A 21,485-nucleotide genomic window follows, 5' to 3' on the forward strand; every position below is an offset into this window, starting at 1 on the left:
TTCCCCACTCCGCATTCGATTTTGCCAATCGGAACAGAACAGTCCGGCCTCCATGCTGAAAGTTTTTCGGCAATACGCTTAGTTTTGGCTACATTTGGCTAATGAGTTGACCCAGCCATCGGGTCTGTTTGGCTGCTTTTAAATCCTCGCCCGTCGTCACGTGCATTCCCCGAAATTCGTACACATTAACGAATATTTCTGCTGTCCAGAGGGAAAGCTGGAAAAGGGTTTTCCTGCGTTTCCACCCAAGTGGGATTGGAAAACAGAAACCAAGCTGGCAACTTGGGTGACATCGCCTTGGCCCTTTGGCCGCGCTGGTGCCATCTTTCTGGTTTAATCCAATTTATGTTGCTTGCCAAACTTTGTGGAACAACTTGAAAGTTTTGCGCTTAAATAGCATCAAGTCGAATCGAAAACAACAAAGTATGAAAATGAGTTTACTCGCACATGCTAAAAAAATGCTTCAGCTTGGGATTTGGAGTAGAATGTACTCCTAAGGATGAGCTAAAAAATAAACAGAAATTCTCAATATTTACATTAACATCGATAGTAAATACAATTCGGAGTCTCGTTTCTTTGTATTTATTTTGATATATATTATATTTTTTACTTATTATTAGGAACATTTGCTGAAAGCAAACTGTAGTTTCTTTTAGTGACGCAAATAAGCAATGAAAAAGGGTCCAGTTGTTGGGAATTAAATAAATTGCGCATTTTGACACATTTTGCCACGTTGACTTATTCGCCACTCATCCGCCCTGTTGGTCGGCAGCCACGTTGGCCCCACACCTTCGGCCCCTACGCCTCCTTGCTCTTTCGATGTCGATGACAACACGAATCAGCTATAAAATAGTTTTCGACACTGACGCACGCCGCATAGCAATTTTCCACATTGACCCTGCCGGTTGCAAACTTGCCTTTTATTTATTTGTTTAGAATTTTTCGCACGCCTCTCCGGGAAAAACCCTTTTGCGCACGGGTCACTCGGTTCGGGCCGGGCTAATAAAGTTGTCGGGAAAAATTGTTTAACCATAATGATATGCTTGGGGGACGAGTGTTGTAATCCTTTTGCGGCATAACCCGTTTAATATGTATTGAAACTCACAAAAGAAACCACCATTAAGTGGTGTCCTCGGACCCAAGACTCCTCATCTCCTCATCTCCGCCTGCCCCGATCACTTTGATAAGTTGTAAAGCTTAACAACGGTTGACGGCACAAATTGCCGCACGGAAAAAGCCGGAGTCAAATATGCAAAAGCCAAATGGAGGTCGTTGATGCTGGTTTTTCGGGCTCAGCATTCTATTTGGATGTTGGTTGATGGCTGTTGGCCAGTTGGGCGGTTGGCTGGTTGCCTGGCTGCCTGGCTGCCTGGTTGTCCGGTTGGCGGTCGAGAAAGCAATCAGGCCTCACAATTTGCATTGGCCAAAAGCAGGGCAGCTGCCACACCGATCCATACACAATTTGTATACACATGTCCGGTGCTTTAGGGACTCTTTTGCGCCGCACGTGCCAAACAGTTTGTTGTGCTTTTCCTTTATTCACCCGCCTTTTTGTTTTCTTTCCTGCAATTGGAAAATGTTGCACAAAGTGCACGCCACCCACTGCCCAGTTCCACTAGCAGTCGCAGTCCGGTGGTGGCGATTAATCAAAAATTGTTTACTCCAAGTGATGGATGTGCAACATGGTTCTGACCTGCAACCGAGCGTGCCGGGCAGCCAGTGAGAAGCTAAGCAGAAAGGCACATTTCTGGCATATCCAGGGTACGATAGGGGTCCACAGCCATGGGTAGCAAGATAGGTCCCAGACTTTATTATACGCGTTACTCGTAGATTGCGAGGGTATACTAGATTCGTTGAAAAGTATGTAACAGGCAGAAGGAAGCGTTCGCCACTATAAATCAGGATCACTAGATCTGGTCATGTCCGTTTGTCTGTCCGTCCGTGTGAACTTCGAGATGTCAGGAACTGTATTTTATTCATTTTATTAATGTTTTTTTCAAATTAGTTCTAATATGCTAGCAAAAATTATGACATTTCTCTTTCGTACTCCCACTAGCTCAGTAACGGGTATCTGATAGTCTGAGAACTTTAGTATAGCGTTCTCTTTTCTTTTGTCTATAACATTTATCACTTTAAAATGGGACTAAGAGCTTGATTTAACACTGCGGCATAAGCAACTAGTTTGATTCTTTAAACATTAATATTGTCCCCCAAGAAAGCATTTTATAGGAAAAAAATACATTTTAGGTTGGTGAATATTATTAAAATATTAAAGAAGCAGTTAAAGTTTAAAGTTAAAGTTAAGATTGCACTAAAACCTGAAACATCAACTATTGAAAAATGGATTGAAACTCTACAGTTGCGACCATTATCGTCTGCATATCAGCGGGCAATCATATTTACATGTGATATATAGTAAATGTTGCAGTGGCAGGCTCTCTAACATCGCACCATTTCCCGTGCAGCTGTAGCTGGAAAAGCAGTTTCTCTTCAGGACTTAGCCTTTTTGTCCCTTTTTTTTGCTAGTTTCTGAGCTGTCAGGGGATGGTTTGCAGCAGCAACTGTTTGACCATTTGTTCTGGCCCCCAACCAGATAGCCAGAGGATGGGGATCGAAACGGGTTAAGGCGACTAGAGTCTGACTGCACGACGGGCTTCGTTTTCATTTTTCCATGTCATGTGTCAGCGCAGCGTCTCTCGCCCAGCGGCAATCACAGACGCTGGTTCTATGCAAATGCGAGTATAAATGGATAACTCCATCATCGCAATTCATGCCACTGGCTGCAGCAGCCGCTGTAACTGCTGTAACTGCGCCAGTGGTGCACTGAGAAACAAAATGTGTTATTATTCCACAAGAAACAATATGGAACTTGCAACCTAATGCAAAGCTCTAACTGAAGGATACTCACATGGATATGGAGTCTTTAACTAATGGGTTTAAATAAGAGCTTAGGCAGATTTCTCTCCGTGTAGTGCCAGAGGAACTTGGAAATGCGTTCGCCATTGTGTTGGTAAGTAGCAGTCGAGCCATGACCGCGAAGAGACAGTCGCAATCGCAACAATTGTATTTGCCGTGGTCCTCCGCGGCCATTCGGCCGCCCCTTTCGAGCCCCGCCCTTCATCCCGCCTCCTTCCTCCTGCGTCCTTCCTCCTTCTGCGGAGTGCAATTTGGCCAACAGCAGAAATTATGCAAAGCGAAAAAAATGGCATGCGAACTTGGCATAAATCAATAGAAAATTTATACGTTTCGCCAAGTGAACAGTTTTAGCGTGTCTGCTGTGCGACAGTCTGCAATCGGACCGGAGGTCTAGGATTTCGCGTGTTCTACCAGCTTTAGTTCTCCTTTTTTTGACTTCTCCTTCCTTTTCTACATGACATTTGAAATGCTTTCCTTTTGCCTTTGTCAGGCAAAAGTTGGCCGCTGAGCCAAAGACGGCTAAATCACTGGATAAGCACATTGATGTTGTCAACAGCCAGGATTCTCGCCAGTATGCAAATCGGAACTTTATTGATTACACGTTTAACTGTTCAAATTAAGGGTTTCAGCATTTGAGTTGCTCTTCAAAAATAAAAGAAAACGAAAGGCAGACCCACTAGTGTAGTTAGATACTAAGATGTGGCCCAACCCATTCGCATATTTACTTTACGTAACGTATACTTGATCAGACAACTAAGTCCGATCAATGGTAAGTCGATTTTATATTCAATTCATTTGAAAAGGCATTAGGAAATGTAACTCACAATGCGATGTGATACTTTTTTAGCTACACAACAAGGAATGTCAATAACCTGCTCCTTATAGTTCCCATTTCCCAGTTCAGTACACTCAATATTTGCAAAATAATTACACAAATTGTACAATCATGTATTCAAAGAGCCGTACGAAAATAGCAAATCCTTTAAGACCGGAGTGTACATGTCTAGCTGGCGCAATTAATCATTCATTGATTTCCCCGTAGGCCCGCGAGCGTGTAGTAACTTGGCTGCTCTAATGGCCCAGAGGAGATTTTGGGAGCCAGGCTAGCGGGGAAGTGAGGCGAAGTGAAGTGAAGTGAAGTCGAGCATTACATTGTCGGGAGGAGTCGAGACACCTTGCCATTAGACGGCCTAGCTAATTATTAACTGCATTAGATTCTGACAAATGACAAATTGCGCTGCCACATCCTGCTCCTTGTTTGCTCTGCCGCACACACGCTCACACACACAGTCGCACACTCACACGAGTGTGTGTTATCGCTGTTAGCGCTAAGTATTTTTGACACAAAATTAGTTACACAAGGTGGGTGGGGAAAACACGCCCAGCACATAAACACCCGGGCGCCGAAATATTCGGCATAAGCTCCGAAAAATTTCCAACACTTTGGGCCCGGTCATTTATCATTAAAAATAACCACACTGCGAAAAAGGCGAAATGCGTAATTATCGGGCTGCGGCCGTGCCAGCGAATGATTGAATGTGTTTCATCAAATATGTAACATGAATTATAATTTTTACATATTTGCGGTCTGCTTTCTTCATGTGCCATCGTCGGTTTGCTGGCATGCTGGTGTGCTGGGTGAGTTGAGGGGGCCATGGAAATGAAAATCCATCGCGTGCTCCGAGGAAATCCAACATTTTCCAGCGCCTGGCGAACGACAGCAAAATGAGCTATAGAGTCTATAGCGTCAGAAGTGCCGATTTGTGGCCTGACCTCGAGCCGCACAGTGTTCGAAAATCTTTATATTTGGAGTTATTTAATTGTACTCTAGATAAAGATGGAATATGTAGTGTTTTGAAGACTTGTAAAAGTGAAACACCCCAGAAAAAAATGTTCAATTGTATCTGTACCTACTTAAAGGCAACAAAATAAAATAATCTAATTATATGGAAAAGTATCTGTTGACGTTTGCGATACAAATACCTTTGTAGAATGTTTCTTATCTATATTTTTACATTCCATTGACTCAAACGCTTCGCTAGTAGAAAGATACATGTTCCCCTCTCCTTGAAGCACTGTTAATCGGAGGAACAGCCCCGACTAGTGTGCCAGCTATCTGCATACGTTGTTTGATATGGGGAGATCTAAAGTAGGCACACTTGTGGCGAACTGGAGCATAACGCACTCAACACGGCATAAATTAAAATTTTTATGTCCAACGCGTTCCCTCTTCTCCTGGGCTCTGGCCTCCAGTTTCTGGTGGGATGGGTTGGGTTGGGATTGGGATGGAATGGGATTGGTGTGCTTTGGGCCCCAGCAATTCACAGCTCGGGCTAAGGATCGCGGATTGCGTGTGGCAAGTGAAACAAGCACGCACGAGACAGAGCCAAATACTCGACGCCAAATACGATTTTTAGTGGCGACCGCGCGACTCACGTTATAATTTGTCAGCTAGCCAGCCAGCTCGCCAAAAATCCGATAATCCAGGCCGCATTTGCTAATCAAAACAAATGAAAACAACATGAATTATGGTCGGCAGGGGCGAAAGGCTAATAGGGTTAAAGCCGCAGAGTTCAGCAAATGAAATAGCCCGAAAAGCGTCCCACACATGTGGCTCATTTTTAATGAAATTGCTCGAATGTGGTTTTCCATTCTGGGCCTGGTCCCCTTGGAAGTGGAAATGGTCCTTGGCTTCGGCTCCGTGTGACACACGTAATTTGAATATATGGCACTAGGTTTCGGTTCCGGCCACAGGTCAATGTGGGGAGTGCGGTCGGTTGAGTTGGACGCCAACTATTCCGGGACACTGTGTCCTTTGACGCTTTCAAGCCCGGCCGTTTGATAAATAATGAAGTCATATGTCCAAAGTTGAATTTTTTACTATCACGCAATTGCCGGGCTTCGCTATTCTGAAAGGCGAACGGACCCCAAAACCCCAAGACCGATTTCTAGGACCACGGCGTACATGGTAGCGACGCCCACATTTTCGCAACTTTTTATGTAATCGTAAAAATATTTTTATGATTTCATAATTTTACAGTGTTGGCGGGGCAAAGAGGAATGCTCCTTGTTTATAGCCTCAGCCACGTTGGCGAGCGACGTTGTCTCTGCACTGTCGAAAAATTGTTAACTTTAAACATTGTTTAAATAAATGTAAAGCTGAATAGATAACAACTTGGTCCGGAAAGGGTTGCAATAGTTTCGTAATCTTTCTGAGAGCTATTCAAAAGTGTACAGTGTCTGCATTGCTTTTTGATTTATGACTTTTGTTCCCAGTGCGAGTCCTGCAGAATTGTGGGAGTTTTATTTCGACTGCTTCTCGGATTAATTTTCGTAATTTTCCACAGGCGCATCCGCAGCATTCGGTACAAAACGGTGCTTTAAGATCATGCCTGGCTAATCTTGGCCTTGGCTCATATCGCAGCATTTATTTGCATTTTTATGCAAAACCATATTTCCCAGCTGTAAAAGCTGGCAGTGCCCTGTTGGCCGGGCTGAAATGGAATCACGGCGGGGTGCCGTGTGCTGTCTGCTCCTATTTCTGCCCCAAGTACAACAAATACACACACACATACACACATACGTGTGCGCTGGGGGAATAGAGCTCTATCTGTATTTGTTTAAGGCTCGGCTACCTGCAACAAGGACAACACACGGCTCACACAGCTCACAGCTTGAAAAATGTTTGTTGTCAACATTTTCAGTTTGCATCGTTAGCTTAAAAGCGTGCGCCACCAAGCGCCTCGCACAATGGGGCGAAAATCGATAAATGAGACAAACCGTGTGATTTGGCCCCCTCTGGGCCACAAAGGACTTTCGTTTTGATCACAAAATAGAAAAGTGTAGAGGTTACAAGGCCATCCGTCCGGCGGTGGGTGTGGCTCAAGTGCCGTGAAAGCGTCCTGCTCAAACAGAAATTAATTATTCCGATGAATTTGATTCGGCGGCAAAGAAAGAAGCGGGAAGCCGAAAAAGGACTGGAAACTCTAGCAAAAGTTTATGAATATTTGTGCTAATGGCTCCGGCCGAAGATTGAACTTTTCGCCCACAGCTGCTGCAAATAAATAAATTAAAATATGTGTCCAACAGGTATTCGCAACACAGGTCCTGTGTTTCTCAAGCGCTTCCTTGGGCCTGTCGCCACAACAGGACTTATCCGCTTCTATAAATATTCTGCTCGACGCAGCCAAAGTTATGGCAAACTCTTGCAATTAAACTGTCAGCCTTATGAATTCATTAAATATTTTAATTGTAGCTTTTGAATAATTAAAATTCCATTTATATGGCCGCACACACACCTCAAGCCATAAATCTGCGATTAATTAAAAGCCCCGTTCTCAGCTTTCCTGTTACCCGTTTCTCGTTACCCGTTTGCGGCATCCGGGGCGTATACGTACTGGCTATTAAACATAATTACAAAAACATAACCGAAACCCGATTGGAAAATGTTTCGACTGCCTTGAATCTCCAGTTGATTGAGCTGTCTGTTCGACAGCGATTTGCAATTTATGCAAATCACGGCGCTCCAGGTGAGCGAGAATAAAAGAAGTAGCTAGTCGCTGACTGGATTGTTTTGCCTAACTTTGAATTCGAATCGCATTTGAATTCGCAGCGACACGGAAAGAAAAAAGAGGTTTTTAATATTGCCAAAATGCTGTTGGTTAATGTGTTGTTTTCACTGTTTAGTGATGAAGGAAGAAACTAGTTGTGTATCTTAAACGTAAGATAGTGTACTCCTTCGGTTTGCAATAGATTATCTGTTTAGGAGCCCCTATTTTTTCAGTGCATTCAAATCCACTCACCTGGATCATCGTCGTCGTCCCAATCGATTTGACCGGAAGTTAGGCTGATGTGTGCCGCGAACAGGAAGAGCGCGAACAAAGCGAGGCAGCTTCGTCTGATGTTGGCGTTGTAGGAAGTTGTTAGGGGCATTGTGGAAGTCCTTTTCGCTGGAAAATCCATTGTGTAAAGTGTAGCAATTTATATGCGGGCTCGAATCGTATTTCAGAGTGTTTACCGCCTCTGCGCTGATGCTGTTTTCAATTTAATTTTCTCGAAAAAGTGCGCTCACACGCGAGCACTTTTATCGGAGCAACTGGCTCCTTCGACGAAGTATTCCCTAAATTTCGGCGAACCTCCGGCTTCCTCCAGCTCCAGCTGGGCTGATTCGGAATTCTGGGAGTGCGCGGCTTTTTGCTCTCGACTCCGACAACTACTAATTAAGTTGTTTCATTTTCAGTTTTTGCCCGGGGCACAACTTTCGCACTGCTGCTGATTTTGCTGCCGCTGCGTTGCACTGAGGTGTGCGGAGCTCTCCAATTGTTGCATTGTTTTTCCGAGTTCAATTTTCTGCAAGAGGTTGAGAGTTCGGAGAAATGAGAGGCGAATCATAATTCGACGTTTGCTGGGGGAAACACAAAATCCCTTTTAAGTGGATTAATAAGTAAGCTAATTGCAAGTTGGCTAATTAGATAATGATAATGCCGCTGTAATATGTGTTTTTTTTTTTTTTTTTGGAAAAAGTGGTTTGCGGTGTGTTGCAGATCTTAATATATTCAACATACTTCCTAAATCGGTATCTTATATATATGTATTCAACTACCACGCAATTCTCAGCTAAATTTGAGTAACAACGCTTCCATTTCTATAAGAGTCATTAAAATTATTTTACTTTGTATTCGCTAGGCATCATTAAGAAATTGCTGCCCAGGCTTGTAGATATACAATATATATACTCTTTTACTCTTTGACCCAGTTTCCTGCAAGTTGTATCCACGTAAAAGCGGAAATTAGTTTCACTTTCGTAAGCTAACAAGCTGCGCAATGATGACGGGCTCATTGAACCCCAGTCTCCTTCGGCAGGGCGCTTCTCACTTCTTTTGGCCCCCGAAAACGTTGCCTACATTTCGGGGCACTATCTGCAGTGTCTAATTTGGCATGGTGGCATGAAGGCATGGTGCACATCCACGGACAATTCCCCCCAACCGGCTTATTATGCGCACTTCAAACTTTAGACAACGCGGCAGCACCAGGAGCAGCAGCTACAGCACATTGTTGTACATGTTGGCAAACATCTCACGCCACGGCTGCCTGCACATCCCAGTCGCCCAGGCCAAAAAACACTGGCACTCGGACAAAATGGTTTCCGCCTTTACAGACAAATTGCATTACAATAATAACTGATTTTCCTAAGTGTTTACCCCTTAAAAAGGAAGTAGCTATACATACACGTTTCAAAGAAATAATTTTAAAAGGAATTTACGAAATCAGGTCATTTAATAACGATCGCGGTATTAGAGAGACGTTTAAGTTGTTGTATAAAGGCATTAGTTTCAAATAAATTTAGATTCAATTCCCGATGCAGAACTATTTTTTCTCAGTGCGGCCACTGTTCAGCCTTCAGCCATTCCCTGATGGTGGGGCTTCCTTATTTTATGCAGGCAGCCACTCACTCAAATTTCGAGTGCAGCAGCGTCGCTGCAGCAAATTTTGTATACATTTCGTTTAATTTGGCCGCTGCCGAGAGCCCCCTTTTCAGCCCGCCGCTCGAAAAACTTTAGCGACACTGTTTTGGAAGGGGAAACGTTATGCAGAACGAACAAAAACCGGGCTGGATAAAAAACCAAAAAAAAAAGAGTGAAAAGGGGGCGGGTGGAGGCGAAAAACTGAAAAAGTTGTCTGCCGAAATCAACGCCACTTTCGCCACAAGCATTAAGCGTTGCATGCAAAATTACCAGCGAGTGGTTTGTATTTCCACTCTGATTGCTGTTTAACATGGTTACATTGTCCTTGGAACCGAAACAGAAACAGCAACGGCAAGAGCCACATCAACTGAAACTGAATCGGAGTAAGAGTCCTGGAGCCGGGGCATCCTGGATTCCGTCGTGTTGTTTCAAACGTGGCCGCTTTGCTCGTTTTTGATGGTTGTTTCGGTAACGATGCATGTGCATCAACATCTATGGTGGCCGTGCATCATGACATGCTCTAGTTGCGAAACTTTTATACTTTCCCACTTTTTGCACTGCCCAGGCGCTTTTTTATCGCTTTATATATTTTATCGCTTTTATATATTTATATGCATATGGGACAAGTGGGGGCCAATGCGGGGTCGAAGGGGAATGGGCATCGGAATGGGTAACACGAATTTGCTGTTGCACAAACCCAAACTTTGCCCCCGGCTGGACAAACTAATTTGCGCTTAGACAGGGGGCGGCCAGGACAAAAGTTTGCGCCTAAAAACTCACTTGAGCGGAGGTGAAACCGGTTTTCAGGAACTTATGCGAACTTAGGCGAACGGCAAACATGTGCGGTAACTTCATCAACATTTCACGCTCGACTTGTCCAGCTTGGATGGGTAGAAAATGGTTGAGAACGGTAGAAAAACTGCCAAGGCACGCAGCAAAAATGTATGCAATGCCGGCTGCTGTGCCCAGCCCCTTTTCCGGCCTGCCACAGCAGTCTCACCTGGCCGGCAAAATAAACTCGACTCAACTGTTGGAAATCAACTAGCTCCTGCCCCCAATCCTGGTGAACACGTGGCACAAAGTTTGCCTTCAGCCCGGCGATTCTCGTTCCTTTTTGCGGCTCCTCCTCTCCCTGGCCAGCGCAAATACTTGGCAGTGAATGTGCTCTCGGTCCGTGTAAATTCATACGAGTATTTGTCCAGATATGAGTCCATGTAAGCATTTATCGGTCAGCCCTCAGTGCCTGACCGAAAACCTTTTCGGCATCTCGGCAACGGGTACGTGGAATTTTTCATCCAACCTTGTACCGCCAGCCTTTGATGGGGCTGACTACTTCCATTCATGCATTTATAAGTATTGCCAAGTTGAGGAGCATCAAGTAATCTCCGTTGCCAATGAAAAGATATGTTAATTACAGCTCAAGTATTAAGCTCAAGCTGAACTGCAAAATATGTCCAAAGACATAAAAATTGGGGGGAATTTAAATTCAAAATTAAAGAAAATGGGCTGAGATTTTAGAGAGCACAATTTAAGGTGCCTGATAGAAAATGCTTTATGAATAATTTGAATTTGTTTCCATTCTTGTATACAACTTGTTCCAGATACTTCTGTACTTTTATTTGAATTTCATTCATATTATTTCAAGAATAAGTCCAGTCTTCAGTACGAAATGCGTAATTCATTTTATGACCGTGGTCCTCCTTTAAGTCCTCATTTTTTCTTCGTTCTGCGTTCCTGCCTTTTTCTGGGGCTATGGACAGTCATCGATTTGGCACGTTTTGGGGGCTTGCTGAGCCAGGAGTTGTCGTGCTAGGAGCTCCTCAGATCGCGATCTTCGCTTCCGTGCAGCCATTCGGACAACGAGTTAAAGTGTTTCGCCACGCACTTCAATAAAAACACCTACACGTACACAGCCGGTAAGCAGCTAGTTTCGTGACGACGACGACTCCGGCGATTCGCATACGCAATGTGGGCTGGCGGCGGAATAAAGTGGCGCAGTCTGTTGCCAGCATATATTGTGGGCGTATCCTGTGGGTGTGTGGGTGTCTGTCTGTCTGCCCGGCGGAAGTTTTTGCCCTCCTTCTGGCTGCGCCATGTGTTCAAGTGCTTAATAACTAAATGCCAAGTGGCTGCTAGCCGAATCCAATAAAATATTCGGGCAATCGGTGGCTGGTGCCCCTGCCGCGCAGATTGGCGCTTTAGTTACGCCCTGGTGGCTGCGGTGGTTTCAGCTTAGTGCAAATGGCACTTATTCAAAGATAATTAAAAACCGATAGCAAAGCCAGCATCGCCTTCAGGCGCCTAAAATAATAAGCTTCTCTGAGCCATTTAATCCGCGTCCCATGCCTGAAAGTTCCGCATTCTACGTGAAGGGCTTACACCACCCGGAAGCTATCGAAATGCAATGAATTTCATTTTTATGTATTTTTTTCGGGACGTTAAGCGATAAAAACTTATTTTTTTATTCTTAAACTATGAAAACATGCATGTGTTGCGGATTTTCTTTCTCATCACATGCTGGTAATACCCGCTGACATAAAAGAGGGTATATTGTCTTCATTCAGAAACTTGCAGCGCGGTAAAATATATATTTTGCGATCATGGTATCAACAGAACTAGTCTGTCACTATTAACTGGCTTCCCAAAAGCCTTTTTTATTGAATATAATATAATATGGAAAGCGCCGGATCGGACCACTATTTATATAGTCAAAAGAATTTTATTAATGTCTAAGATGGCAATATTTTCTTTAATTTTTATTCAAGTATTTTGTGTTCTTTATCCCAAACTTTTGTAGGATGATTATTTATATTTGAGATACATATTTTATTCTTATTTGTATTAATTCTAAGAAATAAATAAAATAATTTCAAAGCAGCAAAGTTTTCCGCAGAACACGCTACCTAATTAGATAACAACATTAGCAGCTTTTAAATTTCACGGCGTTGTAGCCCCAGGGCCTTTGATTAAATATTAAGCGCTTAGTTGCCTAAATTTTTAACATTTCGACATGATTCCCCCTGCAAAACCCCAACCAGCCAGGTGTCAATGTCGCAACCCCAGCTCCGTAATTGCCGGAGACACCAAGGCCGTTGGAGGCAGAGGCGTCGTCCTTGTTTGGCAATTTCCAGATGTGTGTGGCCAGGAGCAGATACACACTTAAGCGGACCGTGGGGGAACTGGGGCCAAAAAGAGGCAGAAGTAGCAAATTGGCGGTGACATTGACAGGGCGGAATGTGGGCGGACACCCGGCCACTACGACATACTCAGACCCAGACTCAGACTCCGGGCCCTGCTACAAAGTACACAAAAAGTTTTCTAATTATTTTGTCATTAAACGCACACAGAGCCAGGCTCACACATAGACACACAAGCAGGCAGCCTTGTTTACAGGCATACACATGTTTGCCGAGCCATAAAAAAGGGTTGGGTTTTGGATATCCGAAAACCCTCCGGAAATACACGGAGTTCGGGCGGAGGGAGGAAGCCGAAGGAAAGTGTCCTTAGCAAGAGGCAACTTATTCTCCTAATTGTTTCATTTCATGAAACGGAGGTAAGATATTTCGGCAGCTGTGCGTGTAGTGCCCCGGGCACTCACACACTTACACACTCACACAATCACACACTCTGGCACCAGCACTCACACTCGTACACACTCACACTCACACATTAGAAAGCGCTGCATATAAAGCGATTAACACGACGAACGCTCGAGAGGCTCGGTGATTAGGGCGGGGCTTCAAGGGGTTCAAGGATCGAAGGACGAGCAGGCAGGAGCATCTCGCGTGACTGTGGCTGTCTCTCCTTGTTAAACAACAATTTGTTGAATTATTATCATACACCGCCACCCCTTCACCGACGCAAACACAGACCTGGGGAAAAGCCTTCAGCATCCCGTCAGTGCTGCTAACTATATACTTGGAAAGGAGCTAAAAATATTAAGTCACAGAAGATTCTTAATCAGCAGAGGATATTTTTAATATATAATAGAAAATAATATAAATAGCACACGCTTTGTTGGTGACAATCGATATTTATTTCCATCATAGTTGTTTATATTAACCAATAAAAATAAGAAGCCTTACCATGCTTACTATACTATACTGCAAATAGTTATGAGAACGTTATTTTTCATAGTGACAATGTTAAGATTTCGGATTTGAATTTGAGAGCATGTATGCTTATAGTATTTAAATCTTTATTTTCTTGGTATTGGATTAATAAATGTGAGATTGATTTAATCTCACCTTAAAAATTAGCTTCCAGTACACTTAATACAAATAAAAAAAACAGTCAATTGAAATCAATTGGATTATCTAGAATTATTTTAAGAAATCTCGCATGCAAGGAAATTTGAGAAGGCTATAAAACCGCCATATTAGGCGAGAGAAAAGCCTACTTGACATCTCAGCCACCATTAAGGGGTATTCGAGTGCATGTGTGTGTGTGAGTGTGCCTTGCTCACTTCGACGGCAAGTCAAATATGTTTAATAGCTAACTCGCTGTATTTGAGCGTCGGCATTTCCTCCTCAAACAGTCGGAGCAAATAAGGCCGTGTGCTTTGTAATTTCAGCTGCCTTCCGGCGACTAAGGTTTAAGTAGTGGAATGCGCCGTGGAAATGATGTTTTGAATAGCTCATCTGGTAAAATGCTATTAAATTATAATTGCCACGCTGGATAATAATTCTTTCGGGCCAATTGTTTGCCGTAATTACCGGCTTACCGAAAGCATCGGTAAAAACGCATTATTGCGTGCATGGAATTTAATTTTTATTGCTTCAAAACTGCTTCACTTGCAACAAATAGCAACTAACAAATTAGTAATGACAGCTCAGCTGGTAGAAGGCAGCGATTTACTTTTTCCACTGGATCCATTAATTGAATGCGTTTTTTGTACCGGAAAAGCCATAAAAAAGTATTTTTGCTTTACTCAGTAAACAATTCTGAAGTGTTTTTAGAAAAAATAAACTGAAACAATTTGAGTATTTTTTTACCGCAAGAGTATTTGATTTACCATAACTTTTCTATTTTATGCCTTCATTATTTCCTTTAAAATTTGTATACATAACCGCGGTGTTTCTTTCGACCCAACTCATGGAAATCCACTTTGGAAGCTAAAAACATAAATATTTAATTCGAATTCCGCTGCTAACTGCTGTCTAGGCTTTTAGACACGTTCTACCATCGCACTGTGGTCCAGAATTTAATTTTTTTGGCATAAAGTCTAAAAATTGAGCTACAGACTTTAAACTTTGTACATTTTGTTGTTCAATCACAAATAGTTTACGCATAAAATTTGGAGTCTGTGCGACCACGCCCTCTCTTGCCTCCCATATTAACTACTGGTATGACTCAGGAGTCAACAAAATTTCATTGTTTTTTTTTTTTTTTTTTTTAAGGTGTGTTTATTGTTGTTTTAAAAATAATCGCCCTCTTCTTCTTTTAGTTCTACATTATAAATTTCCGAATCTGAACTCGAATCAGAATCAGAATGTGAATCCAATCCCATGGATCAGGTTTAAAATTAGACTGTATTTCCAAAAGGCTTATACTGCCTTCAGAAGTGGTTTTTCCTATTTTTTCTCTCTTTCTTTTAAACAAATTGTTGATAATAGTGGGTCCGAGGAATCAATCGCTCTGTGGAAAATATCACTCATCCTATTGATCCGACTAATTTTCCTTGCATGTGGATAGTCGGTCCCTTTTGTTAAGTTTATTCCTGGCTTCACTCGCATTTTCAGTTTCCTTTTTAATCTTTCTCCTGCATTTTGGTAATATAAGTTTCGGCGTCCCATTTGCTGGGGTGTTTTGGTGTTTTCAATATCACTAACAAGAATTCTTATCTTAGAGGCCATCCACTTGGTATATTTGGAAATAAATCGGCTTAGTTGTCTGTTACACTCGGCCAGTTTTCTTGTAATAAATAATTCAAAATTTACTATTTTTTTTTCAATCTCTTCTGTCTTTTTCGATTCCTGATTATTGTTGTTGATTGCGGAATAAACGTAATCCGAAACATAATTTATTTGCCTATTGTTACGCCTCAAAATGTCCAGGAGGTCGCTATGTCTGAACTCGAACTTGCCTATATAAAATCAAATTTTTAAGAAAACGAGCAAAAATGGGCAAAAGATATTACTTTACCGTCAAAGACAATAGTTAAAGGTACAAACTGACGTTATTAACTTTTGTCAGAAATTGTCAGAAAATTAGTTATACTCCACGAAACACAGGGGATACGTTCGAATTTTCTGTTAAGATACACATAAATTGGATGTCACACAACATAAAAACAGTACAACTATACATATATCACCTACATAAGTTAAAAACATCATACCTTGGCATTTATTTTCCATATTTTACTATAATTTTTGGATGCGTATTAACGATCGTACTACGTGCAAAAGTAAGCAAATAATTTGGATGGAATTGCATTCTCTCAATCAGCTGTTTAACACTGCACCTTTCAAAGCTCATAAAAAGATTTAGTGAAGCTTTCGGTCAATTTTGTTTTTGGTTTTTATTTATATGATCAATTTTCTATAAGAAAATAATTGCTAAAGGACGATATATTGCCATAAAAATTTAGACTTTATGCCAAAAAAAACGAATTCTGGACCATAGTGCATCGTATATATGTTTAATATATCTGAATATTCTGCGCAATCCACAAATTGCGCGTTTGTAAGTGAAAAAGCTGTGCGATTACTCAAGAGAGCAACTTTCGGATTCATCTGCAGCAACTGCTGTCAAAATGTCATAAATTGAAGCGCAGCTATAGTCGGCAAATAAAGCAACCTCCCACACACACACACTCGCACACACAAATTTATCCAGCTGAACCCGGCGGAAGCCATTGCAAAACTCACCCACACATCGCCATCAAGAAAACAATCAAAGTCCTTACACGGACACGCGGTCGCACACACACACGGCCACACACTGTGCACACACAGTTGCGCGTAAAATAGTAGCATCTAAAACTCTGCCATAAGCTATGAAATCCACCAGCTAATGCCCGGTATTCACTTCAACAAACTGCTGCCAAAACAAATATTCGAACGCAAAAATGTGTACAAATTATTCGAGTAATCAGAGAAGCGCAACTACAGCCTTTTATATTTAAGATGCGCTTTAATTGAATATTAATATCATGGTATTATAATCAACAAATATTCATTTCATTTAAAATAACTCTATTCACAAGAATCCACCGAACCCATTATTGCAGACACTAATATGAATAATTCGTAGATACAATTGATGTACATAATGTTGTTAATAATCAGAATCCTTAAATTTTTTTCGATACTGTTTTTGACCTCAACTGTACCCAACCACACCACACAACCACGCACACACACACACCCACACGCTCACAAGCGGACAATTAAAAAGCCCAGGAGTAAATGCCGACTATTTGAGCCGCAGTTGCTGCGCTCGCAGATGTGGGTCCTCCGGGCATGGCCTATGATTTTAGCTTTGTGGCTCCCGGGAGACGGCAACTCGGCCGCTGCACGGAGTTATTGTAGTTTTCATTGTCGCGCTACGGCTGCCAGACGCAATATATCGAAACATTTGCCGTTCGGCTTTCGAGTGGATCCGCACTAGCATTTGCACCGCCGCAGCAGCAACTTTACTCAATTACGTGCCTTGCTGGCTGCTTCCTGGGCCAGGATCCCCAGGATTCCCGGGATACGACTCCCGATCCCCGGACACCGCCCCTCATCGATTCACGTCAACTACTTTGGCAGACTTTCTGAACGAGTTGAGCTCACCTCTCAGCTATGAAATCAACGACTTTAGTGCAAACTTTCAACAATTTGCGTTTTGGCCACGGCCTGGCACGAAAATGGGTATGGCCAAGGGCGCTTGCAAGCAGCAAATGGAAAGCGAAAACTTTCTGTGACTCAGTCCCCCTTGCCCAGCTCTCCCGTTTGAGCTCAGGTGAGGATGAGGACGTGGATGGTGGTGCCCGAGGTGGGCTGCGGGTAGCAGGGGCAAAGTTTACCAAAGCTTCAGCCCAAATACCCAATGGGCTGTTTGATAAAAGTGACTCCCAGGGGCTACCCGTTTACATCTACATTAGCGAGGACGTCGGCATCGACAGCGATACCTCGCCATAAATATAGTTCGATGCACTGAGCAAAACGAAATGATTTCGGAAGAGAATGAATGAATGAATGAAAAATTATATTGGCAAACATTTTCAATTTACAAAGGCTATTTATTAAGAACTTTTTATAATACTCAGTATAATTTAGTTCAGTTCAATTTAATTCAGCCTTTGGACAATGAAACTTATCACCCCAAAATACCCGCAGTGTATCGATTCCGGGTTTGATGAACTGTTGAAATAATATAGCGTCCGAAATGTCGTCTGGAGTTAAGGTGGTGACCCCGCCCACAGATGGCGCTGCCGAGCTGCCAACATGCGATATTGTGCAAACAGTTGGGGAAAGTTTTAAAGTTTCCGACAGCCGCCATCGATTGCAGGCGAACGAAGGTGGTAACTAAATTATTTTGATGCCGGGCCAAGACGGTGGGTCCAGCTCCCCAGATGACTTTGTATAAATTCAGCGCTGAAAAGTTAAGTCGCAACATGAAGGGCGTGATGAGCGCCCGGGGGCTGGGGTATTCAGGTGGTCTAGGTGCGTGAATGTTAATTAGTGGCAAAGTTCAATATTTCAGAGTTTAATGAAAGGACTTACTGGCTGATTCGCTGATGATGCCGCCGAGTGAACAATTTCGACGGCTCAAGGTTAGAGGCACAAATCAAAACCCGATCGTATACGGTATTTAATTAATGAAGTTTCGGACCAAGCAAATTGTTGATTTAACAAACAAAACAGGGGGGTAAAGAAAAAAAAACAGAACGAGCACTCAATGCTCTTTGGAAACTCACAACTTTGTGGCCCCTCATATTTCATTTGACTGGAGCCTCCAGACAAATAATAACATTTCTATTAGTTGGTAAAGTTTCATTTCATTTCAACTTTGTTTCCGTTTCCGTTCGCCTCTCTAAGCGGGTTTTTGATGGACTTCCAGCCAATTTCACCGATTTCATTGTTGACACAGTCGGGAGTCGGAGTTTCTGGGCGCAAAAGCCAAGAGTAACAAGTAAATTGGCCACTTTTGACACTTGCTAAATTGCTTTTTTCAGCCATTCCCGCCCATTGCACGTTGTCAAGCATTTTGGCCCGCATTTCGATGGGCCCAGTTAATTGGCCCTCGGATTAGACACACAAATCAGAACAATGGGCCCTCATGGGGAGCAATAAAATGTTTGATAATCACCAACTTTATATAGAACATAAATTCACGGCTCGTACTCTTGGCTGGTCGTATCAAACGCCATCGATCTTGCCAATTGAGTTAATACTGACAGTCAATGCGGTGTATCAACTCCGCTTTTATCATCACGGTGGCGAATAGAATGGAAGTCAAATCCAGACAATGGCCACCGTTGCGTGCGGGAATAATGTATATTTTCAATATATAAAGAACCCCCAGATCACCTGATTAGAACCCACTCGACTCGTAAGTCATAGTTTCCCAGAACCAATAAAACTCTGAAATGGCCGATTTTGATTTGTATCGATGGACTCGACTGTCGTGCAACACCTCCATAAGGGGTTAGCCACATTATGGCCACCCTTTTGTCCACCGAGCTTCTGTTCGCCGTCAGTCATTTGTTTACATTTTATTGTTATTGTTGTCGTTGATGGGATTAATAAATTTTCCATTATCAAGATTTTCTGCTCCGAGCTGCTCAACTTGCCGATAAGTCGTCGGTGGGGAATGGGCAACTTGGGAACTTGGGAGCTTGGGAATTCAGGAACGGGGCCCATGGCCATTTGTCTATCGAGCATTATTTTCTGGCTGGTTAAATTTATATACACACCGAATGCTGGTTAACGAGCGTTTCGCAGTCGACTTGAGTGCCACTTTTTATCAGCTCGTAAATTACAGCGACTGCCCGCGAATCATTTGATTTCTCAATTTTTAACAGCATCATTCATCTGCATTAAGCCCGGCAACGCGACTAATCACATAAATCACTTAACGGCCACGCAGCAAACTGGAGGACCGGCTTAGTTGGTAGTAGTTGGTCTAGACTCCAGTCCATTCGCGGCTAATGCAATCATGTCAGGAACACTGTTGCCTGCTTTATATTTCAAAGAGTTGCTGGATCTGGCCAGTAAAAATAGCTAAAACGCTCTTAGTTGCTCATAATTCTGTACAAAACTGCAGAATTTTCATCCGACGAAACTGTCTACCAACCTAATTCTTTCGAACGTTCGGTGGGTGTACTTATTATTATTTCAAATCAAAGGAAAGTCCTAATCCATATATCCCAATCCTGTAGATATTGTAGTGCAAATATTCTCTGCTCCCTCAGAATAGCCAACTGGATAGCACTCAGCTAGCGCGCAGTCAGTGGATCCGTTGGCCTGCCGCTAATAGTTTTTAAGTATAATGCAATAAAGATGAAAATCCGAATCATGCTTCATCAACATCAACGTCAACAATATAATCAACCCCCCGCCGGAGACAGCGACTTTTCACCGGAGTTGCCAGTCGGTCGGGGGTTTGAAGTCGGGCTCTGGAAGGAGGAGGGCGTTTCGACTCTGGACTTCTAAGGTTCGTCAGGCCGTCAAGGGCTGCTGCGTAGCCCCTGGTCGACAATTCAATGTCCTGCTCAATTTGTCCGCATGAAAAGTGGGCGGCAGACTGGCGGCCTCGGCCTCTGCCTATTTGTCAACGGAGGAGGCTCCAGCGTCCCCCAGTCACAGCTGCTGCTCAGTGAGCTGATGCAGCTTAGTCGCCCAAGTGCACAGCACCACGACGAACCGACGGACTCTTTGTCTGCCTTGCACTGAGCGAAAATGGGGGATGCAAACTTTAAACGTAATTTAGTGATTGTTAATTGATATTAAGGTATTTTTATTGTTTACTATTTAAGCGAATATTGTTATATAGACTTCTTAAACATACAAAGGAAATTTTTTGTGCAAATTAAAATATTTTTTCCTCATTGTGGGTGCCTCGAAAGCGGCCTCTGCTGTCGGTTTCCCATGAAAAAGCGCAGCCAGCGGCTCTGGCATGGCCTGTTCTCTGTACCCTGTTCTCTGGCCTCTGTTCCGTTCTGGCCCGGTGCTCTATCCTTCGTCCTTCGTCCTCCGTCCGCCGGGATCGTCCCACTTTGTCGCACTCCGTACGGCTGTCTGAACGTCTGGCTGTCCGGCGGTGTCATCGTCCATGCTGACAAACAAAAGTGCCGACAACGAGCTCAAGGGAAGTGAGTGACTGTGACTGACCCGGAAAACATTAAAGGCTGACTGGGTGGCCTGGTTGCTTTGGTAGCTTTGTGCGTCTAGGAGTCGTAGTCGGAGTCGAGTCGGGCTCGGGATCTGGAGCTAAGCTAAATGCCCTTAGCCAGCTCAGCTGCTGCGGAATAATAAAGCTGGCTGGCTGCATAAATATTTATGGCTCGAAATTAATCAAAATCATAAAAAGCTCTGAGAGCGCAGCCAAATGAAATGAGCCAAATGCAAAACTAGTTAATTAGTTTTTCTCACGCACACACACATGCTCGACAGTTGCAGTTACATGTGAGGATACGTAAGGACCTACATCGGCGGTCATTCTGATAGAAGTCAGAGCATCCCTTAAATAGAAATATGCCTCGAAACATATTTTAGTTTTAAACAGTAAGCGAAGAAATAATTTTTTAATATTAGATTTTTTTTTTACTTTAATCTGATGTTATTGAAACTATTATAAAGCTAATTAGCTGTCGACTTCATCTAGTATTGCTACTATGAAATAAAGATAGTTACAAAACTGTCTATCTATTAGTTTAACCGCAACTGTAAATGGACTCGAACATGGCTGGCAGCTGGAAATTCGTTGGCAGCTGCCATGTAACCATTTGGCCAAAGTCCCACGTCCACGTCCACATCCACTTCCCGGCATGTGGCTAAAGCTCTCTGGCTCGGAGACCGATGGAATGTAGTGGCCATTACTGAATTATTAACAAACTCAATTAAAACGAGCACTAATTTTGCCAACTCTCCGCCCGACAAGCCCACGCACACA

At 43.1% G+C, this 21,485-nt stretch overlaps 1 protein-coding gene across 1 annotated transcript in view; it reads right to left on the reverse strand.

Moving 5' to 3' along the window:
- Nucleotides 1-21,485, reverse strand: part of LOC6614047 — a 97,952-nt gene that overhangs the window by 68,599 nt on the left and 7,868 nt on the right. The window contains exon 2 of the mRNA XM_032721567.1: nt 7,719-8,265. Within this exon, the coding sequence (XP_032577458.1) occupies nt 7,719-7,878 (160 nt within the window). The 5' untranslated portion in view covers nt 7,879-8,265. The remainder of the gene's footprint in view (nt 1-7,718; nt 8,266-21,485) is intronic.

The sequence above is a fragment of the Drosophila sechellia genome, chromosome 3R (genome assembly GCF_004382195.2).
Source record: "Drosophila sechellia strain sech25 chromosome 3R, ASM438219v1, whole genome shotgun sequence".
NCBI classification, from domain to species: Eukaryota; Metazoa; Arthropoda; class Insecta; order Diptera; family Drosophilidae; genus Drosophila; species Drosophila sechellia.